The 17,309-nt window shown below is 31.1% G+C and overlaps 3 protein-coding genes across 6 annotated transcripts in view; 1 reads left to right on the top strand and 2 right to left on the bottom strand.

Moving 5' to 3' along the window:
* LOC145967592 (uncharacterized) overlaps positions 1-17,309 on the bottom strand; it is a 224,121-nt gene that overhangs the window by 107,696 nt on the left and 99,116 nt on the right. The gene's annotated exons all lie outside the window — the stretch shown is intronic.
* The window catches only part of Ror (tyrosine-protein kinase transmembrane receptor Ror), a 264,893-nt gene that overhangs the window by 161,130 nt on the left and 86,454 nt on the right, over positions 1-17,309 (top strand). The window lies entirely within an intron of this gene.
* Positions 11,977-16,139, bottom strand: LOC145970030 (uncharacterized). 2 transcript variants are annotated; one of them, XM_083096421.1, is made up of 10 exons: positions 15,600-16,139; positions 14,696-14,823; positions 14,446-14,595; positions 13,821-14,093; positions 13,578-13,732; positions 13,218-13,474; positions 12,895-13,079; positions 12,660-12,822; positions 12,459-12,592; positions 11,977-12,333 (listed from the first exon to the last, which is right to left on the bottom strand). In XM_083096421.1, exons 1-10 carry the CDS (start codon positions 15,685-15,687, stop codon positions 11,998-12,000), a joined length of 1,869 nt encoding a protein of 622 aa, XP_082952547.1. In that variant the 5' UTR covers positions 15,688-16,139; the 3' UTR covers positions 11,977-11,997. The 2 variants fall into 2 exon arrangements, with proteins under 2 accessions (XP_082952547.1, XP_082952551.1); XM_083096425.1 differs by having other exon boundaries at positions 15,617-16,139.

Raw genomic sequence — 17,309 nt, 5'->3', positions numbered from 1 at the left:
ATATCAGGCTACGCTCACGCGATCGGTCAGAGATCGAGTCGGGCGTGGGACACGCGAGATCGAATTTTTGTCTCGCTATTTTGCCTACCCGCAACATGACGGACGATTTTCGGCGATCGCGCCGCGAAGCACGCGAGGCACGTGGCATCGGGCCGTAACTTTAAACGAGTCACTTTGTCCGCCCGCGCTTCTCTCGCGCGGAGCGCGTGCTTCGTCCAAGTTTCTGGCGGAATCGTGCCCGATACGTGCCGTCGCAGACGGTCCGGTATGTCGCCGTCCGTAATTGCGCGCGAGCCTTCGAAACTCACGGTGCGAGCTCTTAAACAACAAAGTAGTCTCGTGTTTCGTGTCGCCGGAATGCTTTCCGATCTGTAGATGCTGGAAACGATACACTATCAATGGGAAACATATTTTGTGATTTACTTTATTAGCCTAAATTTTAAATTGATTGTAGGAGGCGCGATTACAATCCTTGCATGCCTTGAGAATTTTTATTACATTTTTTAAATTTGAAATCAAAGAGATTTTGAAACATCTTATAATATTCATTTGTAAAATTAATTTGTAATCTTTTAGTAACATATTACGTGGCTGTACTAAGAGTTTATTTTTCATTAAACATAAATTAACATAGAGGCAACATTACTTATTTTCTCATCATAGAAAAAAGTTCCAAAAAAAGTTGCAAACTTGAGCTGGACGTATTTACAAATGTCTATTGCTTAAATTCTGATCTAATATAATACATAAATAAAGTAATACGTAAAAAATTACTGCCCCCTTTTCCGAAGATCGGAGAAGCGATGCACGCTATCATCCTTTCGCAAATCCGCCACCGCAATCCATCGCTTTAACCGATAAATCCTTCGATCTCCGTTGAACGTCTGCTTTGTTCGTTCTTACTCAAGCATGGTAGTCTGAGTTTCTTCTAACAGGAAAACTGATGTAAATTCCGAACGGAAGTTGCTTGTACTTTTGTCGACGATGGAAAGGGGATGAATCGATAACGCGAATTCTCGACATTTGAAGGAACTTACGTGAAAAAAAGATCTGCGAAATTATATATATAAAGATAATATGTCGTATATAATAATAGCATATACTTTGATCATCATATAAATAATAATAATAATCTATAATGCAAATAAAAGAGATAAGTTACTGAAAATTTTGCTAGATGTATTGTCTAACATCACATTATTTTATCTTCTTTCTTTCTTTGCTTTCACACTTTTTTTATCTAAATAAATATCTTATGCTTCAATCTATTACATCATTGCGTCTACAATTCATCTTGGAAGAGGGGGCAAGGAATAATCGTATAAATGTAAATTCGCTTTTAGATGTTCTCGACTGACTATCCGAGATGGTCGAATACTTCAATAGTGTCCTCAGATCGTACGGGGGTGGATGAGGGGTGAGAGGTGGCGTAAGGAAGCACAAGAGACGCGTGATTTATCTGACGGATTACGAGAAAAGTTTTCCAATTGCCAGCGAACGACGACATCGGAAACCGATAAGTTTAGCGGCGGCTTTCGGCGTTTGCGTTATCCATCCCCTCGTCCTCGACGACTGCCATCCTCTCTATGTCCGTCTTGACCCGCGGGGCGGGGGTGGTGGCTCGAAAGCGCGGAAAGATTCCCTTCGAAGTGCCATTTATTCCCGCGTCGATTTCCCGGGTCATCCTTTAGCTTCAAAGGAGGTATCTTCCTCATCGAGCCTTCCACTGACCGCTTCTCTCTTCTCCTTTGCAAAGTATTCTCTAAATAAGATATCTAAATAAAATTACCCTTTCCTTGCAAGGATTAATAGCTTCAAGAAAGAAAAGAATGTGGATTTTATAAGTAGTCTGTGGTAACATTTAATTGAGTGGCTGCGTTCTTTGTATTTTTTTAAGATAAATCTAAATAATGAATATTTATTTTTCTCTTTTATTTAGTTCAATTTTTTCTCAACTTGGATAAAACTATAGATAAAATCGTATTACCACGACAATAAAATTACGAAGCAAAAACAATAAAGCTAAAATATATAAAATAAAGAACAGATGCATTCAACTGTAAGACTTTCCAACATATAATTATCACGTTATTATATTATTATTAAAGTTAATATTAAAATTTTAAAATTAGAATAATCTGACAATTATTTACTTCTATTTTTAGCATGAATACTATGAATTTTAATTTTAACTTACGCAGTAAAATGACAGGTTTTTTACTCAAGCTTCAGGCTGATATATGAAAGATACGTTTAACAATACATGTTCCATAATTTATCATGCGAATTTATCATACAGAATAAAAATGTGTAACATATTTCATTTATGAAAGGAGAATCATATGTACAGTTGACGCATTCTATTTTACGCATCAACGTCAAAAAAAGTCTTTTCCAAGAATTTTCCCTTTTATTTCATAATTTTCTTCAAACTACATGTACTTTTATCGCAACGCAATTATGGGAGAATTTAGTGACTTTTGATATTACTATTTATAATATATACAACTAAATCGATTATACTAATTTGGAATCAATTTACTGTATCGTTTATTATACAATATTGGCAATCTCAATAAATTGGAGATCTCGCCGTAGAAAAAAAACTATCAGGTTTTATTGCAAATTTATTTTCAAGAGATTCATCTAGGAAAGTAATAAACGCAAAGTTTTTAAATTTTTCAGTTTCCCATCTCGGCATTTCGGGACAAAAACCAATTATTTCTTTGAACCCTCTCTCGCGTGCGCACCGCTCGATATTTATAATTTATGAACTTGTATTAGCGTGCTCACTCCCCGATGCTGGCCCCCTCCTGAAAAATGCTCAATTATGCAAAAGTGATTTCCTCGAAATTGATCTCGGCGCTTTGCTAGACGATGAAATTTCATTGCCGCGCGCGCGCGCTCATGAATTCGTGGCAAGATAATATCAAATTAAGCACGTTTATACACGGCGTATCTGAACACATGAGCAATATCTGCATGAACCGTCTTACATGCAGTATTAATAAATAAAAGTTAGTATCATCTCGTGGCGACACGAGCAATCTTGAAATTTTTATCACTAAATCTTTATAGCAGCTACATAGAATCTATGTAGAATAACTAATAATTTTTATTAGCTATAACTTTACGTCGTATATTTTAAATTTATTTTCTATAAGAGGAAATCAACTTTATATTGCTAAAAAAAAATCCATATTGAGGAGAAAATATAAACAGAATTTCCTATGTGCGTATATTTTAATATATTCTATATTTACCCGGAAGAGTCATCTAATGTAAAAAATCATCCCCAAACAGCAATCACGGTCCGGCGAAACGAGAGGGCGTAAAATTGTACTCTCGCTCGAGAGTAGACGTTCTTTCGCGAGAGAGCACTTGCTTTGAAAAGGAAATTTATCCTTACGAGAACGACGTTGAATATCGTCTACGAGCAAATATACGCAAGAGTGGGCTTCGAGCAAAGACGTGGAAATTAATAACCGCAAAGTTCAAAGTTCCGTCCGTCGACAAAGCTCTTCTCTTCGCGCTGGGAGAGTGCAACTCATTCCCGACGACAGTCACTTAGTTTTAGAAGACATTCATATTGATGTAGGTATTATCATTGAAACGCATAAATTGCAGGTTTCCCCTATAAACGGAATTGCTGGCGAGACTACCGTTCGTTTATGATATTCATGTTTGATGCTTTAATTTGCTTAATTTCTTATGCACCTTCGCTTTTCCAAGTATAGAGTGTAAAGCGTAAGATAAACATAAATTTATTTGGCAAAAGCAGTGTGTATTGTACATAATAAATCTTTATTTAATATACGTTTAAAGCGTTTAAAATTTTCCTCTGAGGGAGAAGTTATGGAAATTACAGTTTTTTTTATTTATGGAATCTCTAGGTAGGAAAAAATTTCAAGATAATTTTTGCTTTCTAAGCAAACAGTACTAACAGTATTGAACAAGAAGATAAATTTGCGTAGAAGCCTTTTAAATTTTACGACCGTAATTTTAAAGGCACATTCCTCCTTTAATATTTTAATTAATTGGTAATTTTTAATTTTATTTAATTTAATTTCAATAATACTTATTTTGACGCTAGTAACGTTTATAATATTTATTATATATTTTTGTATATTATATTTATAGTATTTATTATATATTTTTGTTTTCATATTTAACATTTATTTTAATATTTATTTAAATCTTATCTTTATTGTCTTCACTTTTGGATTAATAAGATTACGCAGTAAGCAAAGTCTTACAAGTTCATCCTTTTTACTTTCGAGATTACTGAGTTTTATCTTGGCGACGTAAAAAACATCGCGACGCGAAAGAAAATCACCTTTCAGGGCGTTAAACGTCCCGGAGGGCCCGCTTGCGGGCAGCGCGGACTAAGAATACTTAACGAGAGAGTCGCTGCGCGCGGAAATTAATAACGAACCGTACTGTATGTTTCGCGAAACGACGAATCCTGCCTTTCCTTGTGTGCGCGCTCCTGGAACAATAACCCCCCGTGGTTCGCCGATGCCAGGTTACCGCACTTCTCCTCCTCTTCGCCCTCTTCCTCTCCACCCTCGCCGCCACTCGTTGATGCCATTTACGTCGCAGTGGCCGTGGCTTTCGCGAGCATCTTGGCGTATTTATCAGAAACTTCCGAGGCAACGAGAGTGGTCGAACAGTCTATGTAAAGGCGAATTCACGCAGCCTGTTTTTCACGACTAATCCCAGGTGAATCATCCAAAATCAAGGGGAAATGAATCGTGAATCATATTTTCACAAAAACGTTCAATTAGATTGAATGCGTTAAAAACATAAATTTTTAAATTGATGAAAATTGGTTTAGTATACGTACATAAATTATATATGATGATTAATAAATGTACGTCACAAGTATGCGAATTTTCTTTTTATTCGCAGATTTTTTTGATTTTATATAGAATTTTTTAGTCTTTAAATTGATTTATTTCATACTCTCTTTTAAATTGTTATGCAATTTTTAGTAGAATTATGTTAGATTGATGTGATAATATCGTTTATGTGCGACTTTCTAGCTATTATTTTCCTTTCTTTTTCTCTTGCACTTTTTTAATGACTCAATCATGCCACTATTCATGCAACAATACAACCGTGTGAATTCGTCTTAAGGCAACGACGTTTTCTCTGTGTCGAGGACCATGGAGAGAGGCGCAGTGCATTTGCTGGCAACAAGCCTCGTCCCCTATCTAGGATCTGCATGCACTGTCGTACACGCCTGGAACGAGGTCGGTCTCTTCCGTTTCTCGCGAGCGAGAGGCGCGACGCGACACCGCCGGGAACGTCGAACAATAGCTCCGCTAAAGGGAATATTAGTTTTTATTATTGCGCCCCCGTCGCGCTTTTATTCGGGTAGAATGCGCGATAAGTGAGCGAAGATGTCATTGACCGGTTGCAAATGAAAACCGCGAATGGATATGACCGTGTGGCTCTCGAAAGTCTCTGAATTTCACTCTGCTGCAGAAATTGAAATTGCCGCAATTTTTGGCGAATAATAGTTTGGAGAGAGATAACAAAATTTTATGCTTTCTTTATTTTCAACTTTGCTTTAATAAAATGCAATGGCTTGTCTTAACATTTTAACAATCTAATAATTATAATATTATTGAATTAATTTTTTACTATTCATGAATATGATTGACACATACGGCGACTTTGAAATTCGACATGCGGTGATACGAATTGTATGCATTCAAATGTAGCGTTTTATGTATGTAAATGAATATGCATGTAATGAGCACGCATGACTGATCACATTAAATTGTAATATTAAGTTTATAATGCAAATATATAACGGAAGTAAAAATAATTACGGTAATGAATGAAACTGATATTATCAGTGAATGTTGCTTTTCAATAGATAATCCGATAAATTCGCTTTCTGTGATGCATAATGTGAGATATATAATTATTGCTATTTTTGCTTATTTTTATTTATAAAAATGCGATTATTTAAAGTGATAACATTTTATAAAAATAATCAATAAAGCAAAGACATAAATAAATTATATAATAAAAATATAAATATATATATATATATATATATACGTGATATGTAACTCAGTTTTACCTACAGAAAGCAGCCCCTTAAAAAGATGAAATAAAGCTAACAATGTCTTCGGCAAAGCGTGAAAGAGGACATAAATCGTTGAATGTAACTCACTCGCAATGACACGTAACTCGCTTGTTTACCCGACCAGAAATAAAATGCAGCAAGATAAGGCGATAATACAGCCATATAAGAAAAGCCATGAGAACCATGCACCTAAAAACTCATGGACAAACTCGGACGATTCGACCGGAGGCACCGCATTGCCCGGAGTTAAAGCCGCAATAAAATCAAACCGACAACCGGGGTTCACAGTGTCAACCATTGTATTCCACGGTTCGCTTTGAATTCTCTCTCTCTCGCTCTCGTGAATGAACCCGGTCTTCTTCCGAGAGGAACCCAGGCAGACAGCGTGGGTGTTTCTCTGACATGGAGCGATATATCGTTAATTAGCTTTTGTCAAGGCTTTACGCCATGTATGTTCGTGTGTATGGGTTCAGAGTGTGGAAGAGGTGAAGGGGAGGACTTTAGTCGTAAATAGCGATCGTACTCTTTTGATAGACAATACGGACAAATGGATCTGAACGAACGAACCTGAGAGCCGACCGCCATTGAAGCGCCGATGTGAAAAGCGACATTTTCTTTCCGTTCTGTTACCGAAGCGGTGATTAGTAGATTCTGTGTGGGTTGTTTGTGTCGGTCGTTATTATTTGGAGTTACACGTTACGTCACTGGGATTACGATCATTACCGGTGAACGACGAGCATTATATAATCCTCATGTGGATTTAATCCTTTATGCCGTTCTTTTCTCATTCTTTTTTTCAGCGACATAGTTTTATGAAAAATGAGAAAAGGTACAATTTTATTATTAAGAGATATTTTCGAAAAAAAATAAAATAAATAATATCTTCATTAAATAAGGACAAAATAGAAAAGAAATGTATTGAATATTAATTATCCATCAATTAATCTCAATTTAATGGGATCATTTAGATCATTGTTCCTAACATATTGATAGTAAAAAAATATTCTACATTTATTAAACGATTTATTTAAAATACTTTAAAATAATTCGTCATACATAATATATATTCTATTAATTTTTAAATCAATGTGATTAATTATTGGTCAATAATTAGTGGCCAAGCCTTATTATTATCAGTAATAACCAAAGTAATTAAGGTAGCTCGCAAATCTTTGATTCACGATAACCAATAGAATAAATGCCCTCTCGCACAATATAAGACTTGAGATTGTGCGATGCACGTACCATTTTATGATTTACTCGAGTTTAACGTGCACGGCCCACCATAAATCGTCGTATTTATATTTTTACCGTAACGACGAGCGACCACGCATATCGAATAGCAGTCGAATGATGAACGAAAGTGCAGAGTTTTATAGTCGCTCTTTCATCGCGTCGGAATGCTCGATGCGGAAAAATGTACGAGTAAGTTGAACGGACTGTGAATAATTCGACTACCACGAAAACTGGCCGTAATCTGCAATTAATCCGAACATATATATGCATGTGTGTCTCTATCTTTCTCTCCCTCCCGTTCTCTAGCTTTCTACTTGCGCGAGTTACGACGTTCAAATGCAAGAATTATGTGGCCCGTACAATTCCCGTCATTTCTCGGCGACAGGATCAAATGACCGTTTGAATTATGACTTTTAGATTGCCCCCTGTGCGAGCGAATGAACTTCAATACGAAGAATGAGAGAAAGAGAGAGTCGGATCCTTAAATGATGGACACCCGATATAATGAATTTATTGCGCCATTCTAAGGATTAATTATGTCCCCGCTGTACGAGGAACTTTCGAAACCATCGAGCTTTACTATGGTTATTAACGGAATTGTTGCATCGAATACGTGATGTAATTATGATAGTTTCATGAATTTAATAAATATAATTTAATAAAATTATTATATTAAGATTATTACTTCTAAATAATTAAATATTTATTTCTGATGTGTAATTAATTTTTTTAATTGTAAATTTCTTTTCTCTCATCACATTAATTTTTATATAAAAATTGTAGTAACATTTTAAAATAAGTACATTTTTTTTCAAAAAAACATTAAAGAGATTAATTTTAATATTTATAATAATTAATAATTAATATATAATAATTAATGGTAATAAATAATTATAATTGATATGAAATGTTATTATTGTTGCAATTTTATTATTCTTAGCATCAAATTTTTCAATAATTAAGTTACTTGGAACCTCTAGCCTGTGAAAACGATAATTCCCAATATTGCAAATATACACACACTGAAAAAACAATTTTGTTGACATAATCAAAATTTGGTAAACCGTTCCAAATAATTTGGTTAATATATGATCAACCAAATATTTTATTGTTCCAACTAAAAAATTTGGTTCCTTGTATTTAGTTCTTACAACTAAAATATTTTTCTTATCTTAAATAAAAATATAATAATAACAACCATATTTTTGGTAGAATTTTATTCTTGCATTATTACAAAATAATCGGCATCAGCCGATTTTACTAAAGAAGTAACACCATTATAGTTAATAATTGACTTAATATTATTACATTCAAAAATTTTCCATTTTGTTGAAAATGAAACGCGATAGGCATATAAATGCCTCGAAAAACTAACTGTTTCTAAAATTTGTAAAATAAAAAACGGTTTTTTTACATTATTTAAACAAATAAAATGTATCATCCCAAAAACAGGTAATAAATCTTTTACACTTAAGGTTAACACAAATTTTGGCTTAAATAAAATGCTTTGAATTTTAATCCATGACACAATTGTGTAAGTTTCTGGTAAATATTCTTTAAATAAATTAAAATGAGGATAAAAATATATAGCATCTGTTAAAATACTTGGTCCGAGTAACATTTCATCAGATAATGAAATGAATTTCATTAAGTAATCTATCATTCAGTTTTAATAAATGTTTCAAAGCAAGAGTAAGTGGTAAGTTTTTTCTACTAGTAATTATATGTGATTCTATCTTAGACTCTTTGTGTTTTGCTTCGAAACGCATACACCAAAGATTCACTAGAGGTCCTACACGAAGCATAAGTCGTGTGTAATGCAACATATTATGATGTTTTGTTTTTAAAGTGTTTCCAAATAATCTAATATAAATTTCATGATGTTCCGTTACCAAACATTGCAAATATTCAACTTCTTGCAATAAAAATGATCTAGCGTTTAAAATATCAATTATCGCTCTAAGAGTAAGATACAGTTCCCAATGAGAATCATCTGGAGGCACAAGATCGCCAATAATAAGGCCAAAATATTTCATAAAACGTATTACCTGAGATGCAGAAAAACCTAAACGATAATTATTTAATTTTTCTCTCTTCAAAAAACGAATTCGATTGCTCAATTCACTTACGCCAAAGTCAAAAGCTCCGATACGATCATTTAGATCTTGAAGTGTAAAATACTTTAAATTTACAATGTAGTGTAATAAAATTTGAGACAAATCGTATTCGCAAACTCCTTCATAAATATCATGCATGATATCAAGGGCACTGTTCTCCAAAATATGAAAATCTTCTATTTCGTTAAATACACATTCTTCGTGTATTCCAGATGTACTAACATCATTTTTTTCAACATCAAGTTTGTAATTTTCCATATTACGTAAAAGTTCGGGTTTTTCATAAGTTGCACTCAGTAATTCGTTACGAGATATTTTACATACTGAACATGGATTATTGGCTGAAAAAGACTGAACAAAACCACCTATTTCATGACGACCAAGATTATCTGCTACAAATAAGAGACAATTTACATAAATATCAATATTGTCATTCGTCCTGTAAACTGGATGCGTATGTAGAAATTTTAATTCTTTAATGAGTGGTAAAAAGACGTTTCTATTGCCAAAATCTTTTCGATGATTACTATTAAATAATAATGCAACCTGTATATTAACAAGATGAGATTGAGCATTTGGAGGTATACATGGTAAAGAATAATATACAGCACCAATTTTTTGAGTGCCAGTTTTTGAGCCAAGTGGATCATTCACTTCAAATTCATCATAATAAAATATAAGAGGAATAATTATTCTGTTTGGATACTTTTGTTGTAATTTTTTGAATAATTCAGCCTGAATTATATTTGAAATTCCATTCGATTCTAATGATAAACTTTGCATATAGTTTAAAATTTGTTGTAAGAAATCAGGTAGAGCAAATAATTTTTGTATAACTGATTGTATAGATACATATTGACCGGTCACATTAGTGGGTACAATTACATAATTTGATTCAATTTTTTTACCAATAGTTTGTTGTCCAATTACGTACGATTCTGGTTCTATTAAAGTACCTCGTTCTTTAAAGTATTTAAACCGTTTGAATTCTGAATCAAGTGAATCGAATGGATTTTCAAATAAGTTGAAGACTTGCTCAATATTATACTGGATTGCATCGACATTTTTGGTAAAATTTAGAACATTTGGCTTCAGATATGAAAATATTATTTTGTTGACAAATATACGTGTAGAATCAACAATCGTTTGCACATGCGTTCTATTCATTGACAATTCATTATAAAAACTAGATACAAACTTTGCAGCTTCATGTTGTAATTGTTTTTTTAAGTCAATAAGATTCTGTTCAGTATTGTCAAAATCATTAATAAATTCTTGTTCACTTTCAAATGAGTCGGAAGTAAGATCAAAATCCCTGTTACTATTATCACTTGGGGCTGATATATCAACAGCAGAAATTCTTAATACATTTAAAGATCTTTGATTATCTTCTGAATGATCAATAATCAAATGATTTTTAAAAACATTAATATTTTGAAAAATGCGGTAACAGTCATTTTGCATACATGTGAAACGATTGATACATGTTTCAAATTTGTGAATTACAGAAAAATGACGAATAAACAGATCAATATTTTTGAATCCTCTCTCACATAAATAGCAACGGAACATCATGAATGATAGAATCACAAACGCAAGATTTATTTTTACGTCTAAAAAACAACTTATTAAAATAGAAAATAAGATTTTAAATAGCGTGAAAGCAATTCACACATATACATATCAATATTACTTTTAAACTTTTATAACTACATTTAACGCTTAACGACATTTCAAACTATACTATATATTTTTGGAAACAGTCAAACTACTATACGTAATATAATATATAGAATTATAACGTAATAAAATATATAGAATAGGGATGTTAAATATCGAAACAATTTGCTTGTTGATACTATCGATAGTTTTCAAAATCCTTGTCGATACTGTCGACAAATATCGATAATTTTATTAATTGTTTGTTTATTTTTTTTAATTTTAGGTTCTCTAGATTGCAGGTGGTTTATATATATTATATATTTATATTATATGTTTAGTATATATCCGTTGTCTACTAATTATAATAAATAGTAAGACGATAAGAGCAAAAGACGACAGTAGCGAAAGACAACAAAAGCGAAAGACAACAAAAGCGAAAGACAATAATATTTGAAACGCATTACTACATCTCGATATACAATGGCATCGAGTCGTGGTTTTTTACACAATGTTATCGTCAAAGGCCGTGTTCAGAAATCCTACATGAAAACTATCGATAGTTATGGATAAATTATTTTCCTTATCGACAACTATCGACTGTTGTGCTGTTAGTGCTTGTCGATAGTATCGATAAATACCGATAAACTTAGCATCCCTAATATAGAATTTAACACAATGACAATTATCTTAAATTGTGTTAAACTAAATTATAAATTGAACAGTTAACATCAATCAATTATTAAATCAATCAATTATTAAATCAATTAATGAATGCATAAATATCAAAATTTTATATTAACGACAATTTCTTTCTTTTAATGTAATAAATGATAAATCAAATTCTCAATCTAAATTGATATCATATTTTATATTTTGCCTTTAAAATCTTTTCAAAAGATCGATTAAATTCATGACAGATTTGTCATACTTATCCCATTCTGTTGTTCGCCCATAAATATATTTTTGTATAAAAAGCCAAACTTGTTCACAGGCGGATGGATATTTGACATTAAGAACTTGAAAAATCTTGTACAGGATATCAACAGCTTTTAACACATTTTCCATTTTATACATTATATCATCAATGATGATATAAAATGTCTCAATTGCAGTTAATTGTGAGCCTATTGCAATTATATATGGCTGTAGAGTTTCTTTCTGTTTAATGGCTCTCTCTTGTCTTCGACGTTTTATTCTTTCCAATTCCCCTGGAACCTATAAATTTAAATTCTTCTTATTATTAATTTTTAATTAGTATTTACATTATCTTATATAAAGATGAAATTTAATCGATTTCATTAAAATCTGATAACAAAATGTCGATTAAATAAATTTCTCACTTTAATATGACAAATAAAAGCATCCATTGATTCTGCTATAGTGGGTCGCCATATCTTTCCTCCTGGTATCTTTAATCGCACATTGGAAGGACATAATACCGATATTAAAGAAATCAATGCAGCATCTCTGCATTCTGTTCAACATAATTAAATAATTAATAAATTAATTTTTTTTTAATTATATACTAAAAATTTTATTACCATCTCCTTTTTCATATAATTGGATCTCTTCAAGTTGCTTCGCAAAAGTTTTATCTTTTACGATTCGATTTTCTAGTAATGTTTCTAATTTTTTAGATAGTTCGGGCCATTCGTTGTAAATATTAGATTTTTCATTAATTAAAGCATTATAATCAGCATCCAACTGAAAAAAAAACTACATATATAATACAAATTTTTAAAAAGAAATTGTAAAAATAAATTTTTCATTACATACAAGCATGTAACCGAATTCTTGTTTAAGCACTGGGTATTCGTTAAAAATGTCATAAACATTTCCTTTTTGTTTTATAAAACTTTGATGTCTCAGTTCACGAGATCCATTCCAATGTTTTTTTACAGACGACCAAGGTGCTGTATTATACCGCAACCATTGCAGATGTGTTTCGCAAACACGTTTAGCTATATTTATATTTTAATTTAATAATTTAGTTTTAAACTTAAAAATCTTTTACAAGATATATCGTAATATTAATTAAATTTGTAACGTATCTAAAAAAATACAACTTACAGAACTAACTACATATATTCTATTATTACCTTCAGAATTAATGCTTAGTTCAATATCTGAATTATTAATGTTTTCACTAGTTCTCTTTCGTTTTCTTTCTATAAGTCCAATTTGTCGACATTCATCAAGTTTATTTCGATAAAAATCCGGTAATTTTCCTTTTGATATTTTTTGGGAAGGTCCTTCAGATTTTGGTGGAACATAATAAAATGCCTGTTGCTCATTTGGAAACAAATTCTGGATCTTTTTCGATACAATGTCAAAATCAGCATTCAACAAACGAACTCTACGAACATTAGAATACATTTATATGATATATATATATATATATTAATAATATAAATATAGAATAAATATTTTATACATATATATGTATATTTAGCAATTACATTTCTGTCCCGTCCACAGATTTTGCAAACATAAATTGAGTAACAAGAAGTTCGGTCAACTTCCTACGTTTGGTTTCATCGAGTATGTTATGCTTTTCATAAAATTTTATAATAATTTGTCCATCTATAAAACTTAGTAATAGTTTTCTCAAATCCTATTAAAATGATAAAAAAAAATATTTGTAAAATATTTATAAAATTAATAAAATATTTATAAAATTGTATTTTGCATGAAAACATTACCGCATTTTGAATTGATGTAGAATGATTTAAGGTGTATGAAATGTTAAATTTGTTCTGATTGTTATTACTTTTTTCTGACCCACTTTCCTTAATATTATCACATTCCTTTAGTGCTGAATTTTTATTATCTTCTTCGGTACTCGTACATTCATCTGATGAATCGTTTAATATATTCCCAGTGTTATAATGTTCACTATGAAAGTCATCAATTGAAGTTGTATTTAATATTTGTGTTGTTTTATCTTTCAAGGGATTTCTTTGTGCACACGATGTCTAAAAAAACAAAACAAAAGCATTAATAAATATATTTCTTTCAATTAAGTAATTATATTTTACATTTATTGTTTACAACTCGATTTTATATTTATATACATATATTTTTTATATATTTTTATACATAACTATTTATATTTTTATATATAACTATTTTAAATATTTTATATATATATTTTATAATTTTATATATTTTTTATATATTTTATATATTATATATTTTTTATATATTTTATATATTATTTATATATTTTTTATATATTTTATATATTTTATTGTTTTATAATATTTATTGCTTTATTTTTATTAGTTATTCAAATTTTTAAGAAAAGAAATATTTTATTAAACATACCGAAGGTTGTGCATCACTACAGGATAATTTAGAAAATCTTGCTTCTTTTTGTTTATTTGATTCTTGAGGCTCTTTTTCATTATTTTGACATTGTAACTGTATCAATTGATTATCATCATTGTCGTCATTTGATACTTTTAGTAATTTTTCCTATAAAGGTATCAGATATTAATTTTTCCAAACATTTACAATTTAATTCATTCTTTACTGTTTTTTAATATTTCGAAAAGCATAAAAATTTTTATCTTACCAATTTTATACTGTCTATCAATAATCTTCTTTTCTCAAGAAAACAGCGAATCCCTCCAATCGTAGTTATTATTCGTGCTATTTCAATTTCACTTATATTCAGAAAAGCTTCTTTATCAATGTCTTCCTCTAAAACATGAGATACGAATAAAAGAATTAAAGAAAATTAATATTGTTTAACGATTAAACTTAAATCTAGCCTTGTTTTCATTTACAATTATTTAAACCGTATCGGTCAATAAATACACTAAATCTCTCAAAAATGTGTTCTAAATCGACGAAATATACTGAATTATTTATTACACTGGAATAAGTGGAATGCGCACTTTTTTTTATCGCCGACTAACAATAAGATCGTGAGAGTATAAACAGTCGAATGTTGCGACGAGTCCGTCCTTGTTTTAGGTTACGGTCAACGTGCACTACGAACAGTGATGCCAGAATGGATACGCTGGCAGCAGCAAATTATCTCGCATAGAGAGTATAGCTCGGCGTTCCTGTGGAACAGTCGAGGATCGAGGGGCCGAACGTCGAACTATACTCTATGTAAAATAATTTGTTGCTGCCAGCGTATCCATTCTAGATTCACTATTCGTAGCGCACGCTTGACTGTAGCCTTAATCAACAATGCAACAATTTGTGTATTATAGGTTAAAGACACTTTCATCATAAATCAATTATTTCACTCTCGCAAGTTTAACAAACACCCGGCAACAGAACTAAAAAACAGACTAAAAAATGCGTATTCTAATGTACATATACTTTATACTTTAATGAAACAAGATGTTAACATGCTAAATATATATAGTCTAAAGCAAGATATCGATATGTTAATTATTGTTACATCTGATAAAAATGATAAAATTCAACATATAATTATATGTGCGTATTTAATAAGTACTTACCAATAAATCGATCATACCATTTTGATAATTTCCAGTCATTTAATGTCGTTTTAATAAATTCTTGATCGTCATTAATATCCCGTTTCATGATTTTAACACAATTTAGCAAAACTAAACTCCACAAGACACTAATTTTAGTAAAACTAAACTCCACAAGACACAAGAAAAAACTTCTACTAGGATCTTGAACTGGATCTTGCCAAACGCTGCGTACTGCGTATCGACTTGTACTGACAAGATCTTTTTACCGGTATGATCACGCGCAACTCGAAGTGCGTATGTATTAAGGCGCGTACAAAGGCGCGCACTCGCTTGGTCCCTTCCGCCTCCCGCCTCATCATGAAATACTATCTGCCGCTAAAAGTGCGACGAAAAAATAACCGTCAGATTTCACAAAAATAATATTTATATTATATATATATATTGGGTGTTAAAAAAGTCTGGACACGGTCGAATATCTCGATAAGGAAGAGTTTTACTAGAAAGTGTTTCAGACAAAAGTTGTATGGCTTCGAGGGGGACATAAGATGGTGTCATTAGTTTGACCCTAAAGAGTCACCTGCAGGTTACGTGAAGGTCACCTCCAACTTTTTAAATGGGACACCCTATATACTTTTACACATTTTTGTAGCTCATCTCAAGAGCTTTTCAAAACACTATAATTATGTTATTTTTCATTAAGTACTTTCCGAGTTATGAGGTTGAAATCATTTCTTAATTTTACATAAAACAATAAAATATCTAGTAAAATATTCATTTTTCGATTATCTTATCTTAATACTTTTATGTACAAAATAATGAGAGGAATCAATTGGTGTAAAGAAAAAACATAGTTGTTTCGAAGAAAAAATATGTAATTTGCAATTAACAATTACATATTTTTTCTTAAAAATAACTATGTATTTTCTTTACACCAATTGATTCCTCTCATTATTTTGTACATAAAAGTATTAAGGTAAGATAATCGAAAAATGAATATTTTACAAAATATTTTACGGTTTATGTAAAATTAAGAAATGATTTCAAGTCTCATAACTCGGAAAGTACTTAACGAAAACTAACTTAATTATAGTGTTTTGGAAAGCTCTTGAGATGAGCTACAAAAATATGTAAAAGTATATAGGGTGTCCCATTTAAAAAGTTGGAGGTGACCTTCACGTGACTCTTTAGGGTAAAACTAATGGTATCATGTTATGTCCCCCTCGAAGCCATACAACTTTTGTCTGAAACACTTTCTAGTAAAACTCTTCCTTATCGAGATATTCGACCGTGTCCAGACTTTTTTAACACTATATGTATATATATAATTATAAATTTTTATTAAACACTTCTTTTTAAGATAAATGTACTTAATAATAATTTTTTAAATATTACTTAATAATAAAGTCTTGTAAAGATGATAATTTGCCTGTAAAAAAAAACTAAAGAAATTAAGCAAATAATTTGGTTGCGCTAATTTTACTGAATTTTTGAATTTTGTTTTCTCTATGATAAATATGGTTAGTATAAGTAAAATATTTTATACCGTCAACCAAAATGTGTGTACTAAATATTTTGGTGGCAGTCAAAAAAATAATTTTTTCAGTGCATAAGCATCAATATTCACATAATTCATTGAATATCTGATGCAAAGTTTACTCGTGTGTTAAACACTGTATTTTGTATACATATTTTGTAAACCAGGGATTATAGAATCAAACAATCGTATTT

The sequence above is a fragment of the Camponotus vicinus genome, unplaced genomic scaffold (genome assembly GCF_025532165.1).
Source record: "Camponotus vicinus isolate PSW18456_S1 unplaced genomic scaffold, iyCamVici1.0 SCAF_1, whole genome shotgun sequence".
Lineage (NCBI taxonomy): Eukaryota > Metazoa > Arthropoda > Insecta > Hymenoptera > Formicidae > Camponotus > Camponotus vicinus.
This window is presented reverse-complemented; position numbering and strand designations above follow the sequence as displayed.